The 27,359-nt window shown below is 46.6% G+C and overlaps 1 protein-coding gene across 1 annotated transcript in view; it reads right to left on the reverse strand.

Moving 5' to 3' along the window:
* PACS1 (phosphofurin acidic cluster sorting protein 1) overlaps positions 1-27,359 on the reverse strand; it is a 1,518,728-nt gene that overhangs the window by 92,639 nt on the left and 1,398,730 nt on the right. Inside the window, exon 22 of the mRNA XM_086938495.1 lies at positions 11,811-12,040. Within this exon, the coding sequence (XP_086794621.1) occupies positions 11,811-12,040 (230 nt within the window). The remainder of the gene's footprint in view (positions 1-11,810; positions 12,041-27,359) is intronic.

Genomic DNA, 27,359 nt, shown 5'->3' on the forward strand with positions numbered 1-27,359 from the left:
CCTAGGAGAGCGCGTTGTTGCTATTGAGGAAGCAGATCAAGCCAGGAGCGACGAGATTGAACAGTTGCAACAAGAGGTCATACGTCTGAAGGACCAGCAACTGGACCTGCAGGCACACGCGGAGGACTTGGAAAACCGGTCCTGTCGGAACAACATCAGGGTCCGGGGGTTCCTTCTCAAGGAGGAGGGGGCAGACATCACCGGCTATCTACAGGCCCCATTTCAAGACATCCTGGAAGAACCAGCAGACTTTGAGATCAAAATAGACAGGGCTCACAGAGTGGGGCTTCCAAGATGCTCCCCTGACCCCACCAGACATTCTGGCCTTCCTGCCCGACTTTCCGCTGATAGAACGGATCCTCAGGGAAGCTCGGCGGAAGCAGCCCCTCCTATTCCGGGGCCATCCTGTAGCCCTCTATCAGGACCTCTCCTCCGTTACCCTACAAAAGCAGAAAGCATTCAAGGTAGTCACGGACTTCCTGCGCACGAAGGAGATTCCTTACTCCTGGGGCCATCCGATGCGCCTGATATTTAAATGGAACGGAGCTCTGCAGCAAATGAGATCGCTCAAAGACACCTGTGCACTGCTGGACATAGAACTGCCGGAGGATTCAACGCCACCAAAGCTATCCCAGTGTCCATCCGAGGGAGGATGGCAGAGGGTCGGACGAAGACGCTCCCCAGTAGTACACACGAAACCAGAGGCCCACATCATCACACAAGAAAGGGCAACAGCCATCTGAGAGGTCGCCAAAGAAACATCATCCTCCGAATGAGTGATTAACGAAGGGGGGACGATGCAGCACATAAGCATTTTAAGCCCGGGGATGCGGACGGGGAGCCACGGAGGTCGCCACAGAGGACAGCTCCACTAAGTACTAATACCACAGTCCTGTGCCTGTTTGGGAGGACTGGGACACTGTCTATCAAAGGTGAGAACTGAGGATTAAACGGCCTGGGACTATGGACCGATTGCGGGAGTTCTTTGTTGGGGGTAGGGAGGGCCAGGAAAGGGGGGGAAGGGGGGAGGGTAAGAGGGGAAGAGAGGAGGGGTGGGGGGAAGAGAGGAGGGGTGGGGGAGTTCTTGGGGGGTGTTCGGGAAGGGGGGGGAAGGGTGTCCAGTGCTCAATACTCTACTACAGCTCCCAGACTCTACGCTTGCACAGGACGGTGGGTTCCCTCCTCATCATGCAATCACTCACACTTATGATGCGCCCCGCCGGGCCTCAGACACTAGCGTGACAGGATCCCACACAGACTATGCCTCCCACCACCCTTAAAGTACTGACCCTCAATGTGAGGGGTCTTAACAATCCAGTCAAGCGACGAACGGTTTTGTCCTGCCTAGAAAGCACGCAAGCAGACATATGCTTATTACAAGAGACTCATTTACTGGTGCGAGATTGCCATCGGCTGCGCTCTCGTAAATTTCCAACGCAGCTCTTCTCTTCTAGCCCCACTAAGACAGCGGGAGTAGCGATTTTGGTGGTACGACACTTCAAAGGGGAGGTATTACATAAAAGTGCAGAACTTAGAGGGGGTTGCTGGCCTACCACTTCACCTTAGGGAGCCTCACGTTCACGGTGGAGTCGCTTTACAGGTGGGGCCACTCTCCACTAGCAACATTGACCGACTGAGGGACCTAGACCTCCACGACCTCTGGCGCAGACTCCACCCTCAAGACGCAGAATACTCTTACTATTCTAATGCACACAAAACTTATGCCAGATTAGATCACCTTTTAGCCTCAGGCCCGGGATGCACATTAACGACCTCAACAGAAATAAGAGTCATTTCCCTCTCAGACCATGCACCAGTCACCGCCACGCTCACTCTGCCGCCTACATCTTACCCCCTTAGAATAGGGCGCCTTAGAGATACGTTATTGCATAGAAGGGACGTACTGAAATACATTCAAGACGCAATCAAAGACTACCTTTCCCACAATGCCAATTCTGACACATTCCTTGCGACACAATGGGCAGCTCTGAAGGCGTTCCTTTGAGGGGAATTTATAGCCCTTTCATCCGCTGAAAACCAGTACAGACAGCGTAAACGCGACAAACTTACGCAGTGCGTCAACGAACTGGAGCAAATGCACCACAGGAAAGGAGCCCCACAAATCTGGAAACAGCTAAAGGCCATGCGACACCAGTTGTCGGCCTTAGACATGGACCGAGCGGAATTTGCGGCACTGAGGTTGCGGCATGCCTACTATACCGGAGGCGACAGGTGTGGCCATCTGTTGGCCAACAGACTGCGAGTGGCACACAAACAACAAAAAGTTAAAGAGGTTACGCGATCCCACGGGATCTGTGTCTCAGGGGACGCTGACAATGCAGACGCCTTCCGTGACTTTTATACCACCCTCTACGCGGGCGACCCGCCGAATGGCTTAGAGGCTACTGCCTTTCAGGATACAGTCTCGCTCCCCTCTTTATCCGCACCGCAAGCAGAACATCTCGAGCGGGAAATTCGCATAGAGGAAGTAATTGCCGTTATCTCTAAACTCAAACTGGGGAAGGCACCGGGGCCGGATGGCTTTCCAGCCATCTTCTATTAGAAATTCTGCACCACGCTCGCTCCGATCCTCACCCGCTTGTTTAACACGTTTGCTGATCCCGGAGCGATTCCGCCTGACCTCCTACTGGCCTCAATAACGGTCATTCCCAAACCGGGGTAAAGACAGGAAAAGATGTGGGGCCTATCGGCCAATATCGTTGTTAAATGTAGATCTCAAACTGTACACAGGGATCCTAGCAGCCCTATTAGCCCACACCTACTTGGCCTCATAGACCCGGACAAGGCAGGCTTTATCCCTGAGCGCCAGACGGTAGATAACACTAAACGCATCACTCACCTGATCGAAAAGCTTCCCGAGTGAAGGGAGAGAGAATGATGCTAGCAGTGGACGCCGAAAAGGCATTTGACCGAGTCCATTGGCCCTATTTAGAACTGGTTATGGCCAAGGTCGGGGATTGGGGAGAAATTCCGTAACTTCATCTTTAACTGTTACAGATCCCCCACAAAAGTAGTCCGGGTGAATGGATATAGCTCAGCCAGTTTTATCATTGAACGGGGCACGAGGCAAGGGTGCCCACTCTCACCCCTCTTATTTGCCCTATACATGGAGCCTTTAGCCCAGAGAATACGTCAAAACCAGGCGGCTACAGGGATACAGTCAGCGGCTTCACGCATACCATCAGTCTCTATGCAGACGACATACTGATCTCTGTAGAAAACCCACAAATAGCCCTACCAGCCTGTGTGGCGGAACTGGATGCATTCGCCAAAGTGGCCGTGTTCAAAATGAACACAGACAAGTCGCTGGCCTTAGACTTATCGCTCTCTTCAACTACAAGAGCTTATTTACAGAGACTCTTACCCATTCAGTGGACATTGGGCACGGTTCCATATCTGGGAATCCAGCTGGCCCCCTCACTCACCGCCATGGCAGAGGCTAACTACAAGTCACTCCATGAGAAGATTAGGGAAGAAATAGGTCGCTGGCGACACTGCCCGCTCTCCTGGTTAGGCAGGATTGTAGCGGTCAAGATGGCCATCTTACCCCAAATCCTCTCTCTTTTCCGAGCCCTACCCTTGCAACCCCCTGCCGGATGGATACGGCAAACACAAGCTGAACTTGCCCAATTTATCTGGCAGGGCCGGAAGCCTAGGATGCGGAGGGCCTTGAGCACACTAGCCCCGGCATCCAGGGGCCTGGGGATACCAGACTTGCACAAATACTATCAGGCGGTACAACTGCGCTACCTGGTGAAATGGAGCAAATGGGAGTCGGAGAAACACTGGCTCTTCCACGACCAAGCCGTGGCAGGCCGCCCATTACAGGAAATCCCATTTTGCCGGAAGGCCCACAGGCCTGCTAACTTATACGCCTCGTACATCACGCGAGTCCCATTGGAGGTGTGGGACGCCACTAGTCTTACCCATGGCCTTCCGACTTTCCCATCTCCGCTCACCCCGCTGGTAGATAACCCAGACTTTACCCCGGACACAGGGAGACTGAATTTCACACACTGGAGACCTGCGGGTTGCCGCTTCCTATATCACATCTATAGCCCAGAGGGAGTGATCCCCTTCACACATTTCAAACATGAGTATGGCTTCAGGGAGACAGAATGGATGCGTTACCTTCAAGTCAGACACTGGGCGCTCCAACGACAAGTGAGGACAGACTCAGACAGACGATTCGTGCCATACGAACAATGGCTCCTAACCCGCACCTCACACTCTAAACTCATATCTGACATTTACAAGATATTGCAGACACCACAGACACATATTTATAACCCAGGCAGGGAACGATGGGAAAGAGAACTGGGCAGGATTCTTAGCCATAAAGAATGGGAGAAGATTTCCTACAGAGCACGTCACTCTGCATACCACATCGGGCTCACAGAGACACTCACGTAAATAACAACATATTGGTACTACACTCCAGAACGTTTGCACGAGATGGATCATAGTAAAGAGAAATCCTGTTGGTGGGGTTGTGGCCAAGTTGGCAACCTGGTGCACCTATTGTGGGATTGTGCCCATCTCCAATCTTACTGGACACAGGTGCTAGACGATGTGGACAAACACTTCCAAACAGAGCTCCCACGTTTGTATTTGTATTTGTATTTGTTTCTGGGTTTTATATCGGGCCAACTCACCGACAGGTCTCAAAGCGCTTCTGACCAAGTACAGCAACAAGAAACAAGATGGAAGAGAATGGAAATACCAACCTGTCTTACGGGGATGTAAACGCGTCCTTAAAGAGTAAGGTCTTCAGGGATTTCCTAAAGCGGAGAAGATTGGATTCTCTACGAAGCACCTCCGGTAGCTTGTTCCAGATGGTGGGAGCTTGGACTGAAAAGGATCTGCCACCTTTGGTTGCCAGTTTAAAGCGTGGGCAGGATAGCAGAAAGGAGTCGGAGGATCGCAGAGCGCGCTTGGGTTCATACACTTCAAGCCTATCTTTTATATAGGCTGGCGCCTGTCCATGAATTGCTTTATGGCAAATACACATGCTCTTAAATTCAACCCTCTGCTTCATAGGGAGCCAGTGTAACCTATAAAGCATAGGGGAGACATGGGTCCGCCTGGGTAATCCGAAGATTAGTCGGCCTGCGTCGTTCAAGATGACCTGTAGACGATTAATGGAATTTTTTGGAAGACCTAGGTATAACGCGTTTCCATAGTCGATTCTGGACACTACTGTGGCTGAAACAATGGTTCGAAGCATGTTCGTTGAGAGTAAAGGGACAAGTTTACGTAGCTGCCTGATCAGGTTGGTACAAGAGCCAACCACAGCGGACACTTGGTTGGTCATCGAGAGTTCCTGATCGATTTTCATACCGAGGCTCTTTACACCAGGACACGGCTTTGGGGTAGGTCCGAGTTCTTGTGGCCAGAACAAATCGTTCCAGGGGGAAGTAGAGGTTGAAACTACAAGGACCTCCGTTTTGTCTGGATTCATTTTTAATAGATTGGACGTCATCCAGTTTACTGTGAACCGTAGTATATTTTGGGCCATGGACTGAGCCGAAGTTGTGTTATCGATACTCAGCAACAGCTGAGTATCATCGGCGTAGTTAAAGACGTTTCTCAGCATATGTATTATTAGGACTTCCTAACCCATTAACGTACCCCTTATGCTCGCGCAGGAGACGCCAAATAGCCATTGCACTGGGCTCCGCGGTGCAAAATATCCTCACACACTGGCGCACCTCCACAACCCCCTCCATTATTGGTTGGCTGCGCAGGCTGTGGCATGTACTAGGCATGGAAAAATTATCTCTCACTATGGCGGGGGAAGGAGATCAATATGAGGAGCTTTGGCAACCATTTTGGTCACTCTTAATCACCGAATTAAGAGAAATCACTTGTCCCAGGTACCTTAGGCTGCTGAGGCTCTCGGAACCAAACAAGGCTGATCCTTAAGGCAGATGCTGATGGAGAGACACAGTGGACTGGAGTAGCGGTGGGAAATGGGGTGGTTATGAGCACTGGGGGAGAGGGATGGGGGAGGGGATGGGGCGGGAAGTTCTTTACTTTGTTGTTATAACCTAACTAAACATTTATGGGGATGAGGGTTTTATCATGCTGTATTTTGGAGACTGCACCATAATTACACTGCACCCCATTTGCTTATATGTCACTTTACCAGTATGCGACTAGAAGGTGATTGTTGTGTATTGTGTTTTTCTCTCTGTACAGCTTTCAATCAAAAGAATTAAACCATAAATTGCCAAGCGAATAATAAACTTCTTCCCCCACCTAATTGCTGGACAACAAGTGGCGTTTCCATGAGCTGCTCTTGCACACCCACTTAACAGCCAGTGAACATCATCAACGCGTATTTGTGGAGTAGGTTGTTAAAGCAATCAGCCACATCAACTGTGCGCAAGTCTTTCACCGGAGCCATATCCAGGCCATCAATAATTTCAACAATCTGTCCTACAAAACTGCATAATTGCTGTGCTGTCATCTCTCACAAGTAACAGTAATATCCACCAATAAAGTTGCTTGTTTTGCAAGCTCAGAATTTCAGAAGTAAACAAACATTTTTTTTTTAAAACATATTCAGGAAGCGGTGTCCGATCCAGGTCACTTTTGAGAAAGGGAAAAGTATTTTATTTCTCTAAAGTAGCCTGTACTGCTGGACTCTGAATTAAAGGTGGCTTAGAAGAGTAACAGCCCTGAAATGAACTCACTCTTGCAGAAGAAATATTGAAAATAACCGTTTTATTTAGTGGCTCTAGATCTTCCATATATAAGGAGTGGAAAGAACATACTAAAGCTACCGACTTCCGTGTCTCCTTTATGAACCTGATAAGCCACTTCTGTTCTAAACTCACAACTCTACACCTGGGAAGACAGCATCGATGTAGTGTCAAAAAGTTTTGAACCCACTCATATGTCTGAAAAGGGTTCACACAAAGAATCTGCAGGCACATGTACTGTTCGAATTATGCATTTTATGGTTCAATAATTTTATTGAAGTTAAAACTTAGAAAAAAAGGTCACCTATATCACGGAGGCCGGCAAGGTACAGAAACAAGAGGGTGTGAGAGGAGGTAGGGGTGGAAGGTTGGGAGAGGCAGGCGGGTGGCAACTCTGGACTGGAGGAAGGAGGAGGGGGTAGGGGTGGGACCTCCACATGGGTAATAACCCCACATGGGTAATTACACCAAAAGTCTGGGAAGAGAATTAGTGCCGTTGGTTGCTTTCTCTGTCACTGGGTGCAGCCCCAGAGTAAAGGTTTGTCACTGTTGGATGAAGTGATATGAGCCGCAGGACAAGTAGGTAGATGGGACATGTGAGGTCTCGGAATTCGTCCTCCAGATACTCTAAGCACGGTGTACAGGTATTGCCCAACAGTGGAAGTCTGTTTTCAACAGAGGTCGTTAGTTTCTCCACGCCCACTAGATCCAATACTGTGTGGAGCCACTCGAGGTGGGTTGGAACACACTTTCCCACAGACAGACAGGAGGACCTGATTGACCCCACAGAGGTCCAGTGTAATGGCCTTCCCTTTTAGGGAGTGTAGGGGGTAACATCAAAACATTAGTGAGACCCAACAGGATGTAACTGGGAAAATGGGAGAGGTCGGTGTCAAAGTTGTCATCCACATCCTGGAAGACTTCCTCTCAATAGCGTGCTAATTTGGGGCATTGCCAAAGGAGGTGAGTGAGTGTTCCAGTCTCTCCACAGTTACGCCAGCATTTATCAGAGGCACCCACCCTCCACTGTCCCACCCTAGTGGTTGTGTAATACCAATAGTGGGTGACTTTGAGTAGAGTATCTTTACCAAAGACGCTTTGGGCAGAGATACAGGTTCAGCCACGGACATACAGTCATTCTTTGTCTGTGAAAGAGTTCCAGCTGTAATTCCCATCTCTTTAGCGCCAGGGCTTTGGACGGAGTGGAGGTCTTGTTGAGGAAGCCATAAATGTCAGACAGTAGTCTCTTATTGTCAGATCTCGTAATGATCCATTTCTCAAAAGGTGTCAGCTGCCGATCATCGTGGGGGCGTATGTAATATCCTGGTTATAATGTTTTACATTCTTTCCACTCCTCCATCTGTAGAACACTCTAGTGTTGATGTCACCTAGAATGTTGGTGTATGAAGCAGACAGTTGGAGAAGGGCTGAGGGCCTTGCTGGCTGCTCCTGGTGAGGCTATTTACATCTGCACTTCAATGCTGTAACCAACCTGAATAAATCCTCCTGAAATATCAGAATCAGCGTGGACCTGGTTACTACATTATTTATGGCGACAATTTTAACCTAAGAACCTGCATCTGCTACCTCTGAGGACCACTGTGGACATCCTGAGTTCCTACTCTCAACCTCTAGCAAGTTTTGAAATTTCAACTGCTCCAACTCTTCATCTGGCACATCAGCCCCACCAGTGACCACCCACCGGTCGCCCTCAACGCTCATGTGCCAGTTCTGGTTTCTTCAGTGAGGGTAAGCCTGCCTACTCCTGCATTTTGTGTGGTGAGTCTGCCATCTTCACGCCTACATACTGTCTGGTGAAGAAGTGTATTTTCTCTTGCGAATGCCAGTTCAAGTTTCTATGCAGTGCCTTTGTCTCCTCCATTACGCCTGTAAGCCTGCCATCATTAATATCTACTCTGTATGGAAGAAGTGTGTTTTTGGCTATAATCTGTGTAGCCTGCCATTTTTCATCGTCTGCACTCTGGGGAAGAAGAGTGTTTGTACTGTGCTTTCAGTAAGGGTATGGCTTCTCCCTTTGACATTCAAAGCCTTGTGTGACATTTCCTCCAGTTTCTGCCGTGGGCACCATCATCTTTGAGACTGTGGTTTCCCTGACACCTTCGGCAATAAGTGTGATTAATTAAGTACTCCTGGGACAATTTTCCGTTTAGGGGCAGCAGTTCAAGCAGTTGCTGTTCCTTTCATCTCTGTTTTTTTTAAAATTCAAGACGTCACTGTTTTAAGGGTCAGAGACGTAGTGAGTTATGGCAGTTCTATCGTTGCCATTCAAAATCTACATGAACCTCCTGACACGTGCATTCTCTCATCGCGCGCAACTTCTCCATACCTGGATTCCCTCTGTGATGTCTCCCATGATGTGTGTGGATTCTTCTATCTCCATGATGTGGAGGAGGTTTGGGATTATGCTTTTGCCGCAAGCCATCCGGCGCGGCGTCTTTAAGCGTGCCGCCATTTTAAGATTGACAGATCGGGTCTGTTCTTTTTCTTGCTCTTTCGGAAAGTGTTTTCTTTCTATGTTGCAACCACTTGCTTTGACTACGACAAATTTTCTCTCTTGAGCCACAATAACAAAGCATCACACAATCTGTTTTCGGTAAGGTAAAGGTACTTCTATGGTGAGTGCTTCTCAACAAAGTTTTTTTTTTCATGCACGAAGAACAAACGTAAGGCCTATTATTCATTACAACTGTTTGACAGGCCATCTCGCTGACACGCTCAGCTCTATCTGCGTGTCTATGTTTTTCTTCTTTATTAACATCTCTTCACACAGCACATGTGTATCCGTCAATAAGAAGATTTACATATTTTTGCTGATTTCGTTTTTTTGTTGTGTTACATCTGCCTGTCTATTCATTTCTCGGTGACAGCACACCAGTGACCATACCATTATATTTGTTTTATGGTACAGTTGGATGACATTCGATTGTTTTATCACACAGTCACATTAATGCTGGCAGCAATGTTGTCTCAATATTCACCTGACTTACGCAAGTTAGGAGTATTTTCTAAATGTAATAATGTTTTATTTCACAGGAAATTGTAGTTTATGTACCTTTACTGCATGCTAACTAAGCTTTATAGGTGTTTTGTTAGCATAGGATTTGGGTTAGAGTCCGAATATTCTTATTTTTACTCTCAATGTTCCTTGTCTTAAGGCTGGATATGGGTTTTAGTCCCATTATCTTTAGTTTTTCACTCTCTGTCCCTGGTTTCTGGGGCAGGATATGGGTCTGAGTCCATTATCCTTAGTTTTGCACTCATTGTTCTTAGTTTTGCACTCACAGTCCCTGGTTTTGGGGACAGGATTTGGGTTTGAGTCTCATTATCCTTAGTTTTGTACTCACCATCCTATGTTCTACACTCACCGTCTCTGGTTTTAGGGACAGGATTTGGGTTAAAGTCCCATTATCCTTAACTTTCCACTCATAGTCCCTGGGTTTGAAGGGCAGGATTTGGGTTATAGTCCTATTATCCTGGTTTTTACATTCAGTTTATTCCTACATGGGAGCAGGAATTTGGGTTTTAGTCCCTCTTCTCCTATTTCACTGTATTCACTCATTGCTACGTTGCTTATATGGTTGAGTGATGGGTTACAGTCCCTTTCGCCTAGCATTTCTTTTTGTTCATGGGTTTTGGTCCCTTATGCTTGTTTATAGTCTGTGCACACCTATCTAGGTTCGCACGTTGCGTGGTTTCTATCTCGCATCTACAATGCACAAGCCTGTGACCTCTCCGGAGATATGTTTGTTTGGTCTTTCATGGTACCTCTGGTCGAGGTGCGTCCTTACGGACATGACTGGGTTTTTATCTTCTTTTAACTATGCTGCGTTGGTCCATTTAAGACTGGGCATATCTCTATTCTGTTTTCTTTAACTTTCAGTACACTGTAGCCCAGTACTTTTATATTTTATTTATAACTCAAATGTTTAAAACTGTATGGAGAAGGAGTTTTATATTGTATTTCTCGTTCTCTGTCACCTTCTTATCTCTTGATGTAGATTGCTCACTTGCATGCTTTCCTGGCCAGTTGGTGTGCAGAGAGTAATCATTGATGGTTTCTTTCTTATTTCATTTTCTTTGCTTTATTTCTTTCTTTTATTTATCAGAAAGGAGGATAGGTCTATCTGTTTCTTTTCAAATCTTTTGTTGCTTTCTTTGTCTCTACTTTTGCTTTGTTTGTCTCTAGTACTCTTCTCTCTATTTCTGTCTACTAGCTAATACACCTGGATATATTTTCTTCTCTTTTGTTTTCCTTTGGAAGAAAAGATGATATGTAATATCCTGGTTATAATGTTTTACATGCTATCCACTCCTCCATCTGTAGAACACTCTAGTGTTGATGTCACCTAGAATGTTGGTGTATGGTGGAGAAGTGTGGCTCACTGGTTAGAGGCGGCAGACCCTGAAGCAGAGATCAGGCTCGGGACCAGGGTTCAATTCCCGACGCGGCAGGGTCTAGGATCAATGTCCGCGGACTCGATAATTCTTGCTTCGGCGCCTTCTCTAATCATTGGCCCCACGCTGCAACTCTGGGCAATAGCTTGCTTAATCTCCACATCGGCCCCACCAGAGCTGGGATGCCTGGCTCCGCCCCTCACAGGGAGAGCCAGGAAGGGTTCCACAGCCTAAGCACTGAGATACCCTCATGGGTGATTCAGCGCTATATAAATCAATAACTATAACTATAACTATAACTATATGAAGCAGACAGTTGGAGAAGGGCTGAGAGCCTTGCTGGCTGTTCCTGGTGGGGCTAATTACATCTGTACTTCAATGCGTAACCAACCTGAATAAATTCTCCTGACATATCACAATCAGCGTGGACCTGGTTACTACATTATACGACCGGGTTGAAAGCTCAGTGTACGATTGTTGTGTAACTCCATTTCAGGAGGCTACAGAAATTAGACATTTTAGCAGTGCCCTTTTAGTGAAGGTCCAGTAATTCAACAGGAAACTGTGTTGCAGGTCGAGATTGGACTGCATGTGCAAAGCTGTGTGTGAGTCTATGTACTGGAATAAGGGTGCTACAAGTCTAGATTTTGATGCAATGGTACTAACCTTTCTTATTCTTCTCTTTGGTAACGACTGTCATGGACATGGTTCCAGATGGCTGAGTCTCTCCACTGTTAGGAAGGCGGGACACCTGCACAGATCGGAATGAGCTCTTGAGTGTGTTCTTGGAGCTCGCATCTCGTTTCTCTCCTTCTTTCTTCTTTTCCATAGTGTGTGCCAGCCAGTAATCAACCTGTAATCCGATAGCTTCACCACCGTGAGCAGTAGTTGCATTCCTAAAAATGAAACATATTGATTTTAATGCCGAAAAGTATGTTACTTTTTCTATTAAAGAAAATTCCTGACATTAAGATATCTCCTAATACCATCAACATCTCACTCTTGTAGTCAGTAGAAAGACTAGAACGAACTGACAAATTACTGTGAAAGATGAAAAATTAATTAGCTCCTTTGGTCAGTGGCTAAATTAATGTGAATCATAGTTTTTGATTAATTTCTGTATAACCTGTTTAAAACAAAGATGTGCTCACTTACCTGCCAGCTCTATGTTACACAAATAAGTTAAGATAAACTGTCTGAAATTCAGCAAGATACGAATGAATAGAAAATATGAAGTGTACGTGTCAGTTGCTGCGCCTTGCTCAATTCTTATATTTGGCTCTCTGACTTGCACGTGGGTACAAAAGCCAGTTCAGAGAGTTGATTCTTAGAAATAACACTCTTTCAACTCGAACATGTCAATCTGGTCTTCTCCTGCTTTGGTAAATTGTTTGTTCCTGGCAAATATCATATATGGAAATTATGCGTAGGGAGCCGAAAGAACGAACATCTGCTGATCAGATCAAATAATGCATGCTTGATAAAGACAAGATAGTAGGCTCGGATTGTGGTTCAGGAAGCAGGGGCGTAGAAAATTGGCAGATGTTAGCACAACCATGTGTATAATTGCGATCGCATGTAAAGCAAATGTATACCTTGACATATTCAAGAGATGCTCACGCCATGGTGTAGATGTTAATAATTAACATTATTTTGCCTGATTTTTCGCTCGCGGACCATTGTTGGAACACTGTTGGGGGCTGAGCGGCACGTACCTGGAGCGCTGAGGGGGTTTTGCACCTGTGACCTTTGCTGATTGTGCCGGCTGCTTGCGGGTTGCCTGGGCGTGGAGAACTACATCTCCTTGGCTCCCCAGCGGCGGCGCATACCTCCTTCGTCACCATCAAGCGCCCATAGGCGTTTAAATCACCTCTGTGCCTCCCGCAGCGTGGGACCTCAATTTGCCTGATTTTTGCTCGTGGACCATTGTTGGAACACTGTTGGGGGCTGAGCGGCACGTACCTGGAGCGCGGAGGGGGTTTTGCACCCGTGACCTTTGCTTATTGTGCCTGCTGCTTGCGGGTTGCCTGGGCGTGGAGAACTACATCTCCCAGGCTCCCCAGCGGCGGCGCATACCTCCGTCACCATCAAGTGCCCGGAGGCACTTAAATCACCTCTGCGCCTCTCGCAGCTTGGGACACGCGCGGGCGTGCCCGTTCGCCTGGGCCAAAGGCGGGCCCGTCCGCACCAGTCGTAGCCAGGAGGAGGCTCGGCTGGGCCACCCCCCAAACATTGACAAAACTGTAAGGAGCTTTGCGTTATAATCTCTTATATTGTCGACTGTTGCTCTGTGATTGACTGGTAACCCACTCCGAGGTGTGCCGGCAAGCGTGTACTTGTTTAATGGCGACAAGCGCTGGAAAGGGGAAGAGATTCACAAACAAGTGGTTCTGTTGGGTATTGACAATCTCTTTTGGGTGGGCTGAGGACAGCTCCAAAACACACAAACAAGCAAAACTCTCTGATAGGCAAAGTTTTTTTATATTAAAAACAGGAAAAAAGAGACAATATATTGGAATTACTTCATTCCACTACATTACTGACGATTACTTATCAAATACGTGAGTAGTGACTGTGGTGATTCAAGTGACAAGTGCAATGTATATAGTGACACTTATTTACAAAAACATTCATTTACAATAAAATCACAGAAAAAGGGACCGGGGGAAGTTAGAACGATGTGATTTCTATTGTTTTGTGGCCAGTTTTATACAAGTAAATGTTTTAAGGAAGACAAGTGGTTAGTGTCCATATTCCTGGAGTTAGCTTGGCCAAATGTAAGAGCGTCGACGTTTCGACCCTGGTTGCGCCCTAGTTGGTGGTCGCAGCGGGTCTTTATCAAGACAGGGGGGGGGGGGCTGGAAGGAAAGGAATAAGTATCAGAGAGATGCTTGTACAATACGTCAATAATGACGAGAGTCGCTCAAGGTTACTTACAAGGGGATCGGTCAAGAGGTGATTTATTCCAGAGGGTAGCCCGTTGGTCAACCTAAATCAAAAAAGATTTTAAAAGGATTTTTAGGACCAAGTGGTGTAGGATTCAGACAACCACATTTATGTCATTACGGTGCCTAGGTGACAAAGTGTTTTAACCTATCCATGGGAGTGCCTAAGTGATTCTTAAAAACCGGTGCAATTCCGAACAAGGAGATTGCAGACGGAGTCCTACAAAAATGCGATTATGGATTTAACTCGGTATACATCCGAGTTCAGTATATGGGCTTACCCTTGATGCAGCAACATCAGCGATGAAACTCCGCGATGTAGCAAAAGGCGATCTGGATGTGAACGCCAAACGAGCTGTCCATGAGAAGCGCTCGTACTGAGGGGCTTGAACTGGAACGTTAAGTATACTCGTATCCAGGCAACCCAAAACCGGAAGTGGGACTAAAGTCGGCTTAGCCAATCAGGATGGAGGCATACCCTGAGACGACGTGAAGCCTGTCTCCTCGAGGACGCACTGTGCGTCGGTTGCTAGGCAACATTTACAAAGGAATGCCGAGCCGGGGGAAGAGGGCAGGGGTGGGGGGAACTGTAAGTGGTACATTGGACCAATTTATTATTAGGGCACCCTCGGTACTTGAGCATGAAATTGCCCTCGCAGAGCATCGCCACTCTGTTGAACCAATGTATAGCAGTCGATCTTCACTAGGGCCTCTAATGTTATTTGCTTCCCCAAATCAACCAGACGGGTATCCTGCCAGAAACCTACTTACCGATGAGGGAGATAATCTAGAAAATGTGGAGGGAAGTATAGAAGAAACATCTGGGCTAAACAGGACTTGCCCCCCTGCCACATTGAGTACACCAACGAACGTGGATGTATCGAATACTGCCACATTGTACTCCCCAACAAAGGCTAATGAAAAAAACGAAATAATTGCTGCCAAGAGGAAACTGGGAGGGGGTGCTCATAAGGGGAGATGTCCCAAGATAATAAAAACTGCGAAAGTGTCACATAAAGTTATAGACGAGGTGGTGACCGTAGAACCTATTGTATCAACGCCAAAAGTGCCGTCTTCTACCCCTCACCAAACGCTCCCCAATAACACGGTGGTTGATTTAACGACTCCTTTGGCCCAATTTTCTGAAGGATTTATCTCCCAGGTAGAGCAACTAGTAAAGTCACTAATCTTACCACTTTTAGAGAGGACAAAGTTAATTAGCGAAAGGCTAGAGAGGTTCGAACAATCTACTTTAGATAATTTTTGCACCTTAAAAATGCTGGTTGAGCATACCTCGAGAGATAACACGGCCGTAGCAAACACCCAGAAGGCACCTGTAGTAGCAGTTGCTCTACCGGCCCCCTCAGTGATAGATACTTTTACATCCGCGGCTTATACTAGTACTAATCAGGCGACTATTAAGCATGGGCGGAAAATCCGTTCCGCTCGCGGATTTTGCGGATTTTCGGTAAATTCGCAAACCGTGAACGCTCGCAAATTTACCGAAAATCCGCAAATTCGCACGCAGCAGATTTTTTTTTCTTGGTGATACAATTTTGCGGCGTGCGGTGTAAGTTCGCAATTGCGAACATGTAGGTGCGGCGGGCAGCAACAATCTCGCACTCGCGAAATTACAAAAATTGCAATTCTGAACAAGAAATCTACTAGCAAGCAGCATAGACCTTCTGAAAATGATGATTTTTATCAGAATAACTCCTCAGGTTGACATTTGCCTGCACTTTTTTGGATTTGAGGCCTTTTGACTTTCTTTGGATCACTTTTGGATTAGAAATCAACTTTCTCAAGTAAGCTTGTTTGGGGCATTACAGTTGCTGTAATGCTGTTCTGCAGAAAAACGAGTTTTGCAAAAGTGAAAGCATTCAGCAGGTTCAAAAGTTCAAACTCATCATTAGTAACCGTTCCCTGTAGTGCTTCCTGACTAGGGCCCCTCCAGAGCTCAGTTGCTAGTTGCAACAATTGTATGACCCTGCTCTGACCCTCACAGCAGGCTCATAGAATAGCTACAAGTAGGCCACAAAGGTCCTGGAAAAAAAATTGCACTGCAACAGAAAGCAAATTACAGATAAGGAAGAAGGTGCCAGACTGGAATTTTAAAACAGTGACACATTAATAAATCAACCCCAAATTAATTCATGTCAGTTGAAGCAGGGCAGGTGTGCTTGCTTTTTCCCCCCCATAATCTACAGTGATGATGAACCAGAGGGTGGCATTGATGTACCAGAGGGTGGCATGGGTGAAACAGAGGGTGGCAGGGGTGAAACAGAGGGTGCTGGGAACCTGTGATGATGAACCAGACGTAGAAACAACATAATCGCGACCGTTTCGAGCCGACATGTAAGTTCGCAATTGCGAACTGGTACAAAATCCTCGCGAACTGGCAGAAATCCTTGCGAACACACAAAAAAAAAATCTGCAAATTCGCGAGAATTCGCGGATTTTGCGGATTGCGAGTTCGCAAATTCGCAAAATTCGCGAACGCCAGATTCGCAAAATTCGCCCATGCTTAGCGACTATACCTTCTGTAAATGGGATGGTTGATCCTGTTGGAAGCTCGTGTAGGTCAAGGAAGGAGACTCAGACACGCTCAAAAAATCTAGTGAACCAACTCAATGAAATTCTTTTGGCAGAAAAAGAGACCACCAATAAGGTACAGAAAAAATCTTCCCTAAATTGTATTGATCTACCACCGGATTCCTCTCCGATGTTGTACTTACTGGGGTCCCTGAGCTAAAGAATGGAAAAACTGAGATCTACCCAGAGCTGAAAAACAAGGTAACATTCTGGCTAAACAAGAATAGGCCACTCACAAATCATATTAATAGGGAAGTTTTGTTTGCACGAAGAGTAAGCTGGGTGGGGCCTAGACCTAAGGATATACCTGGGGATTCCATTATTTTTAATTTTAGGGACAGGCGGGTAGTTGGATTTATCATTGACCAATATTACTCGAGGGATCGGAGTGGCATTAATGCGTATGATTTAAGCAATTTTTATCGCCCACCCTTTGTGGCACAACCAGTCCATAATCCTCTAGGAATGCAACGAGCAGGGGAGATGGAAGGGTTCAAAAACAATTTTTCTGTCCCCACTTTCAAACGCTTTACAGAGTTATATGGGATGGAAGGAGTTGACCGATTGAGAGGCCAGGAAATGGGTCTATTAGTAGTGATGAATGGTGTGCTTGTGGGAGATGGTAAGACAACGGCCATGGAAGAATATCACATGAAGCCACTAGGATCAATCCGCTGCTAGTGGGACCTTAAGTTGTGTCTAGTAAAGGGCTCCACTGCTGCTCACGCGAAAAAATCTATTATCGCCTGCACCTTGAATCTGTTGTACTGCTCACTGCTGATTTTTTATTTTTACAACCTTTCCTCATCTTACAATTGTATTTTAAAAAGTTCACTGCACCGTCTGGATTTCACTCACACCTTTCCCCGGTCCACCGCTGAGTTCGCTAAGATTGTTGTGGAGGGAACTGGGACAATTATTTGTTCGCCGGAAGTGACAACTATTTCCAGGGGTGGAACGGAGGTTAGCAGACTAGTGCTCTCCCCCTGACCACCTTTAAAAACGGATGCTTTCCCCCAAGCGCAGCGGGCATGCCGGCAGCGCGCCAAAGGCAAGCCCGCCTGCGCCCGTCCGCGCCTGTCCGGGACCAGGAGCCCCGACACCTGGACAAATATCCCAGGATAGAACAACACTCATCGGAACAGCTTTTGGCACTCCGTCACCCACTTCTAAAAGGATGTAGAACTCTCTCAGTCAAGCATACTGGTAATGAAACATGTTATAACTGCAATCTCTCCCTTCTAAAGGTTCAGCCTTATCCCCCTAAGACCATTAGAGACACCGCACCAAAACCTAAGACAATCTCCCCCGCTGAAAGCTTTCTGTTTCTTAGTTTTAATTGCCGTTCATTATCTAAACACAAATTAGATATATTTAATCTCCTCTGTGATGAACAACCAGATGCTCTTTTTCTCACTGAGACATGGTTACATGAGAGCGCTGGGCCTGATATAGCTTTGGCCCTTCCATCCAACTATGCCATTACTCGGAAAGACAGAACCTTGAAAACTGGAGGTGGCATAGCCATTGTTTTTAAAAACAAGCTACAATGCAGATTTGACCCTTTGGATATCCCCAACTGTGAAGCCGCTCTTTTTAAATTAACACTCAACCCGAACTTCACACTTTCTGGAGTGCTTGTCTACCGACCCTCTGGGAACCCGACACCATGGGCAACCGCCTTCCCTAGCTACATTACCCCTTTACATGTGAGTTCTAGTAACTTCTCACTTATTGGAGACCTAAATCTACACCTAGATGATCTCTCAAACACAACATGTAGTAATTTTATTGCCGATTTAGCTTCCCTTAACATCAACCTGCTTAATTCGGGCGCCACACATACATTAGGACATTTGCTGGACCCTATTTTTTCTAGCCTTTCCGAAATTAGGTATAATCCGGCAATCCCTATTGGCTGGTCAGACCACTATCTCCTAAAATTTAGTCTTACTATGTCAACCTCCGGAACTCCCCCTCCCCCCCCCCCTTTCTCCTCGGAAGGTCCCTAGTAGGAACTGGAAAAAACTTGACTTTGAGGCCCTTAATAATGCTCTATACAGAGACGCCCCTATTGCTGATCAACATGTCGACGCTCTCGCTTTAAAGAACAGTGGTCCCTATTTTGGAAGGAAAAATGGACAAGCACAATAATCATACGCTAAAATAGATCGTATGTCTTTCGCCCAGCCGGACAAGAATTTATTTTTATATAAGTTCAGTTGATTGTGATTCAGAACATTAAATGACAAGTGGGCACAGCCGTGACCCACAGAACACAAGACAAACCAACGAAAAACAGAATGGCCAAAGGCAAGGTATAAGATGTGTCTGTTTGTTTGTAATCACTATGACAGACTTAAATATCCATTTTCACACCATTGATCATTACAATATTATAAAATCATATTGCATATGGTGCTTTTAGTGTTGACGACATTTCGATGCTATTCACAACAATATAAAGCATCATCTTCAGGACAAGGGATAGTTCATTGTTGTCTTAAGCTTATTTACATATTTTGCCTATATCGAATTAGTTTGAAGGATGAACAAGGTTTCAACGGTAATGGCACGCTTTTAATACCGCCCAGTAGATCCGTAACAGGGGCTGACAGCCAATAAATCGTTAATAGGCTATGGGCCTTCTTTGTATGGTTTAATTCCTGATATCAATATATGCCAGTGCCGGATCACACTTAAGGCTTTTGGTTAAGTATCAATTCCGCTAGGTGCCAGGTTGCACCTCTTGAATACCAGCGGAAAGTCAGGGCACGGGGGCTCCTCCTGTCATAGTGATTACAAACAAACAGACACATCTTATACCCTGCCTTTGGCCATTCTGTTTTTCGTTGTTCAATTAATCCTCGGATATTCCAGGTCATACAATGTATATTAGACTGCATATGGGTGATGTCTGGCATGAAATCGAATGCAGGGCCCTAAGTTTGGGCATGGTACTGAGCACTATGTAGTACGGACTAGTATACTCATAGCATAAAAAATTGCAAGGCTAACAACCCTCCCTCCCACCCACTCTGACTTCCCCAACTTGTCGGGCATTTGTTCCCAACCAATCACAACAATAAAAAATAAAAAAAGAACATCAAAGTGTTACAGTGATAATGGGGTACTACTGTGTGGGTGCAGCTAGGGGTCCGGGACGTGCCTGTGTCCTCCTATGATCTCACCTGTCCGCCACCACGCCCAGCCGGGCTGGCTCCAGTAACGGGGGAGGACAGGGGCCAGGCGATACAGTTCAATTAGTCATCGTCCACTTCATTTGAACAGGGGATATAGGTGGCTGGAATCAGTGAAGAGTGTAGCATCCGGCGTCTGAGGCCAAGCGTAGTAGACCGCCTTCCAGGGAATGGGATCAGTCTTGTGTCGACAGTGGAGACACGGATCTGGAGCGGTGTACGCTGGAGGTCGCGGCTAGAGAGGACGTTCGGCAGGTTTTGAGGTAATCTTCGACCTGCTGCAGGTTTAGGAACACATGTTGCTTCCCCAAATGCGTGATACGGAGTCATACTGGATAAAACATGGCGTATGGTATGTTCAGGGTGAGCAATTTCTTTTTGACGTTAATGAATTTGCGTCTTGCATCCTGCACATTTTGTGTAAAGTCCGGGTAGAATGACAGGTTGTATTTTCATATTCCACCTTCTTCTTTTCCCTTGCGAGGCGGAGCACTGTGTCCCTGTCTCTGTAGTTGAGGAATCGGACAATTACGGACAATTACAGGTCGTGGAGGTGCCCCTGGAGGGGGGCGGACGCACATGGACCTGTGGTCTCTTTCCACCATGAGGTGCCTGGAGAAGGCTTCAGCTCCAAATAGGTCTGTGAGCAGGGACTCTATAAAATCCTCCATACGCCCAGTGTTTGTGGATTTAGCCAGGCCCATGATACGAACATTGTTCCTCCTCGAGTGGGCTTCCAAGTCTTTATTCTTCTTCGCTATGACTTTGAGCAATCTGTCCATCTGTAATAGCTGTTTCTTACCACTTGAGGCCCTGTCTTCTAGTTCGGAAGTTCTTTTTTCAGCTTCCTCAAGGCGATGGTCATGTTGCTCAAGTTTGTGCACCACAGAGTCCATACGCATGTTCATGACGTCAATTTTTGCATCAATAGATGTGAGACTGTTTTTCATAGTCATCATTAGTGCTTTCACGTCGTCTTCTGGGCATTGTGACGGCTCGATTGTGGGGTGTTCCTCAGTTTGTGACCGGGGAGTTTTGCGAGCCTCGAAGGGAATTTTTGTTTGCTTTCCCTCTGTTCTACCCATCATGTAGGCTGGGGTAAGGGCCAGTGTCCCAGGCTGGATTCTCTGGAGGTAGGTAGATCAGCAGGCTGGAAACCCCTGGGTCCTGCCGCTGTGGGTGCAAGCAGATCATCCCCAATGTCTTGTGTAGTGGGTGGCAGTGATGTGGGCCGGTGAGGCCCCGCGCCTAGGAAAGAGCTGACGTGTGGAAGCGGCTGAGTCAGCCTCACACCATGTCTCCCCAGGGAACAGTTGGTGCAGTTTCTCATATGTTTCCAGGATGTTGTTGGGGCAATATCTGCGTTGGGCTGGTGGGAACGTTGGTCCCTATGTGAAAGCTCTGTGCAAGTAGCTTAATGGGGTCCTCCCTCCTTTAAGTTTCATCCGCAGGGGGGACAGGGTGTTGCGGTTGAAGGAGGAGCAACTGTCCAGACGAGTAGAGGCGGCTGCAAATGCCGGGGGGGGGGGGAGCGCAATGTCAGATGGGTCAGTTAAGTAATTCGGGCACTCCCGCCAGCAAACCCACTCTGGCTCCTCACCTCTCTGCATGGGGGTCTCAGATCAGATGCTGTGGGTCCGGTCGCCATGCGAGGATCTCCCCCGCGATGTCCAGATGGCAGCAGATACTGGGCCGCCGCAGGTACTCCAACCGCGTGGGGAGGCCGCTGTGTGGAAGGGTGCTAGTGAATCGCCATCTCGCTGCCCAGAACCGGCAAGTCTGTCCCCAGCAAGGGGCACAGTCAGTTGCCCCTCAGAACACCACAGGGTACCTCCGACACGGCGCACCAGGTCCCAGTATGGCGTGCGCGCCAAGGAGGTAGAAGACGGTGGCGTCTTGGCCTGTGTGGTATTGTGGAGCCATGGGCTCCAGTGAGGATGACTTCTTGGTTCGCGCTCCAGACGCTGCAGCAGGTAGTGCTGGCCGGAATCCCACCCAGCAGTTCACGCCCCACCGGCGATGTTGAGGCTCGAGAAGGAGCTGCGGCAGGACCCCAGGAAGAAAAGTTTGTGATTCCGCAGATTCAGGTAGGGGATAAATGACTCAGGATGGCATTATAAGATGTTGACTCACCCAGCTGGCGAGAGCCTCACTGGTGTGCAGCCATCTTGGATGTGCACCTCCTAGCGAGCCAAGAACAGCGTATATCTTTTAAGAGCTATAGACCCTGGCTCCTAAGAGAACCACTTCTATGGATATATTTGGCATACTATCTTTGTATATGGTTTCTAAAGAATAAATTATAAACTTCAACAGGACAATGCTTGAATCCCACAGGGAAGGGTTTCCTGATTGGAAAAAGACTAAAGCAGGAAATTTAGATCCTGGAGGGAGGCCCAACAACTTGCTTATCAGCTAAGTCCATGTCTACCACTTCCCTGGTAAAGGATTTCTGACAATCAAAGTGCTTAGCCGATGTCGAAAATACACTTTCATTACTGCTAAAAACAAAGTGGGTTGTCAAGCTGATTGGCCTACTTGCCATTCTCTTTGCTGTGCAGCAACAAATTCCTAAGCCGCAGAGCTGTCTCCTTAAGCATCAGGACATTTGAACATTAATTTCCCAGAACTGCATCACCTTCCATGGTATTCCTTGAAAGAAAACGCCAGTTAGGGCTGAACCTACCGGAAATAGGGTGGGTCACCTGTCACTGTGTCCCAATAGTCCTCTGGTTAATGGGTTGATAGGTTAAGATTTTTTTACACCGGAGGCAACTGAGGCTCAGCTGAAGAAAACCCAGTAGGTCTGACTCCTTTAAATCGGAAGGGGGAAACTCAAGTGTGGTAGTACCTTCACTTTGTGGAACAGCCTTCTCTGTTCAAGGAACAAAACTATGTAATTCCCTACCCACAAACATAAGATCATAAACAACCCTCTCCACTGCAGAAAAGTAGTCAAGAGTTTGCTCGTCCTCATACAACAACTATACTAACAATACACGAATATACCTAAACAGCATACTCAGACATGACAAACTATACTTCTCACAGTAAAAGAAAAGAGCTGTTATACTAGTACACATCACTGCACTTTGAACAATGTCTCTTATTACAAGTAGATAGATTTATATAAGGGGAAAACTATATATTGCACCTCTAGATACAGGTGTATATCAGACCATGTCAAAATGACTGCTTCTGTGTACATATAGGTGAATAGAGGGCTATACCTGCTACTAACAACTACAATAAGTGTCATGTGTTTATTTATGTATATATACGTTAATTACACGTTTTTTAAACTATAAAAAACTTACAGTAAACTATGTAAATATTGGAGCTTCAATGTGTACACATGGGTATTTATATTGAGGGAGTTTATTAAAGCTTTACCTTACCAGGGTATGTGTGTGTTGTGTGTGGTGTGGTGCGTGTGTGTATGTGTGGACACATACATTATTTACATCTTTCTATTTAACAAAAAAAAGTTCAATTTCTTTCTCCTCTCTCTTCCCAAACCTTTCTGACTACTATTAACTTCTAAACGTCTATCTCAAACTTCCCCCCTCCCTTGCCATCTCACCCAACTAACAGGCACACATTACCATTGCTTACAAAAAACTACTACTTCCCATTACAAATACATTTCTAACATTCTATCCCTACTTCAAACTCTCCCTTTTTGAAACTCATCCCAACCCTTCTACACCTACTCCAAACTCTACTAAACACACATGAAGAACAAGTTACTTACCTTCGGTAATGCTTTTTCTGGTGGATACAGTATATGTCTGTGGATTCCTCAACTTTTGAATTACCCCAATGCGCAGCATTCCACAGAAACATTTCTCCTCCACTCTCCCAAGTTGATTAGACGTCACAATGGAACAGCTCTGGACGGGACTCTGTGTGAGGTCAGATCCATAAGAAGACCTCATTGGTGCGCTGATGTCAGTTCCACCCATTTTTCCATTCCTTCGAGGTGAATGGACAACATTTTCACAAGTATACCCAGTGTACAAACATAACCAAACCTGGAAATTCTTCATCGTAGACCTTTCCCAGTGCCAAGTATCACATAATTCCAACAACAAATCACATAAGAAATATATTGATTATTTTTGGGTATAAGCAGACAGGCAACAGGGAGGTGGATGGCTCAGTGAGGAATCCACAGACAGATACTGTAACCACCAGAAAAAGCATTACTAAAGGTAAGGAACTTGTTTTTCTGATGGATACATCTGCCTGTGGATTCCTCACCTTTTGAATTGAATCTCCAAGCAGTCCTGCTCCTGGAGGAGGGTGTGTGCCTGCCTATACCAAAAAATCCTGCAGCACAGAACGAGCAAAATGGACGTCCCTCTTCACTTCCAAAGCCAAAAAATAGTGCTTTGCAAAAGTCTGGAGGAAGGATCAAGTTGCCGCTTTGCAGATGTCTACCACAAGGACAGCTCTAGCCAAAGCCGAAGAAGAAGACTCAGCACTTGTACAATGAGCACAAATACCTTGAGGAGGCACCTTCCTGGCCAGGGCATAGCAGATCTTGATACATAGGATAATTCACGTGGACAGCCCTGCCCTTCAGCTTGCAAACATAACCAATGAAGAGTTGATCATCCAACCTGAAGACCATGGTTCTCTCCAAGTAGAAGCTGACTGCCCTCTTGAAGTGAACCCATCAAGATGGGTGAACCACATTCAAATCCTACTGAGGCATGATAAAAGGAGTAGGAGGAAACCTATTAGTGAGACCCTTAATGAATCTCGTAACTATGGGAGATTTAAACAATGAGGGTTGGACTGGTAAACAGAGAAAATCCGACAAGGAAGATTAGTAGCCCTCAACAGTAGCTACTGTACAACCGTGTTGCGCTAAGGAAAGAGAGAAATCAATCAATCTCCCTCCACACCATTTAACGAACTTGGCTCACCTACCAGAATAGACTTGGTGGAGTGTCTTCTGGCTGATAATATAACATCCACCACATCTGTTGGGAGAGAGAAAGAACTCAGGTTGCCCCGTTTAATCTCCAGGCATGAAGGTGCAGGCTTTGGAAGTAGAGATGTAGAACCTGCCCCTGTGACTGCGAGAGAAGGTCTGCCCTGAGAGGGAGATGGAGCGGAGGTTGCAATGAGAGGGAAAGGAGGTCTGCGTACCACACCCTTCACGGCCAATCCGGGGCGATCAATACGACTTGGGCCCAGTCTTGGTTAATCTTCCTCAGAACCAGAGGAATCAAGGGTATGGGAGAAAAGCGTGAAGAAGCTGTGAGCCTCAATCAAACTGAGACGCGTCCCCCAATGCTCCGCTCGTAAGATACTGGAGACTGCAGAATGCTGGACAATGCATATTCACTTGAGTGGCAAACAGGTCCAACTAAGGAAACCCCCACATCCTGCAAATGTGAAGGACCACCTCTGGAAGGAGACACTACTCGTGATCGGCCGAATAATGTTGACTGAGACTGTACGCATGTACTTTAAGTTCTCCGGCCAGATGATTTGCGATTACGCAAATCTAATGGTCCTGAGCCCAGGTGCAGAGCCTCTCTGCAGAGATGATACAACTCTACTCCTCCCTGTTTGTTTATGTACCACATTGCAGCAGTGTTGTCAGTTAGGACCTGAAGCAACTGAATGTGAAGTGAAGCCAAACCTATCCTCCACAATTCCAGAAGATTGATGTGAAACAATCTTTCCTCTGGAGACCAAAGACCTTTGATCACCAGATCCCCCAGATGGGCTCCCCACCCTAGAGTGGAGGCATCGGTTATCACTGAGGCCACCGGAGATGGAGGTTGAAAAGGCTTCCCTTGAGACAGGTTGCCTGGAACACTCCTCCAGAGCAGATCCGCTACAGTGTATCTGGAGATTCTGACCACCTCTTCGAGATCTCTGTTGTGTTGAAACCACTGCCTGAGGAGGCACCACTGGAAGGCCCTCATATACCAGAGTGCATGGTTGACCAACAGTATACAGGAAGCACAAAGGCCAAGAAGGTGCGAGACCTTCGGAACTAGAACAGCCGCTCCATTCTGAAAAAGGGAATCATAGCTTGGATGTCGTGAATCCTCTGTAGAGGTGGGAAAGCATGACTTACCATAATGTCCAGTACTGCCCCTATGAACAGGTTGCACTGAAAAGTCACCAGGCGAGATTTGGGTACATTTATCAAAAACCCCAACTCGAACAACAGATGTGTTGCTACCTGCAAATGATGCAGCACCATCTTTGGCCACTTTGCTTTGAGCAGCCAGTCATCCAGATAGGGAAAAACAGGAATCCCCGACCTTCTAAGATGAGCAGTCACCACTGCCATTAGCTTTGTGAAGACCCGAGGTGCGCAAGAAAGGCAGGAAGGACCGCAAACTGGTAATGTTGAGACCCCAACATAAAATGGAGATTATTTTGATGCGACTTCAGGATGGGAATGTGAAAATACGCATCCTGCAAATTGATCAGCACCATCCAGTCTTCCTGCTGTAGTGCCAGAAGAACCTGAGTCAGGGTCAACATCTTGAACTTCTCCTGCCTGAGGTAAAAATTCAAGAGTTCGCAACACAGAAGGGTCAATTCATGTAGTTCCAAGGAAATGGCGCATATGTCCCACTTGTGCGACACGGCTAGATTTGAAGTCCTTATTTTATCCTCTGAAACTAGGAGCTTGACAATACACAAAGGGATTGCAAAATAACACTTGGCTTTCTAATAAAAAAAAATGTGGGACATATGCGCCATTTCCTTGGAACTACATGAATTGATCTATCCAGTTCTTGGAGTCATTGTAACATTGAGATACGACATCAAGCCCTGAAGAAGCCTGTGTTTGGGCGAAACGCGTAGGCTGTGGATTTTGGCTGTGGATTTTATGACACAATAAATGCATTTGAAAATCACGTCACCGTTTGGAAAACCCTTACTCCTGTCATCTGTATTGACTCATATGTATGGCATTTAAAGTCACAAATAAGTATATACACGCTTTGCCTCTCCACTATTGTGTTGAATAAGGTAAAAATTCAAGACCCTGAGATCTAGGATCTACCTCAATCAACCGTCCTTTTTGGGAATCGGGAAATACAGAGAGTAGCACCCCTGACCGCTTTCCTGCTCCGGAACCATCTCTATGACAGGACCTCCTGCTAGAGAAACAGAAGATGCTCTTCTGAGCGAAAGCCCTGATGGAGAGGGATAGGATGGGGGAACACCTGGAAGGGCAAGGCATACCCATTATCTATGATGTTAAAAACCCAGAGATCTCTAGTAACAGAACTCCAATGCTGTAGAAAATGGGACACCCGTGCTCCCACGGGACAAGCATGCTCTAGGATGGTGGAACTAGAGCTGCTTCCCTGCCACAACAGCTGTGGGTCAGAAGAGGAGGAGAATTGCTGTTGTGCAGTACCCCGCAGACAACCACTGCTTTTTTCCCTGTAGGATCTGTACAAGGGATTTGTCTGCTGCTGCTGTGGTTG

This window comes from Lissotriton vulgaris, chromosome 9 (genome assembly GCF_964263255.1).
Source record: "Lissotriton vulgaris chromosome 9, aLisVul1.2, whole genome shotgun sequence".
Classification (NCBI taxonomy): Eukaryota; Metazoa; Chordata; class Amphibia; order Caudata; family Salamandridae; genus Lissotriton; species Lissotriton vulgaris.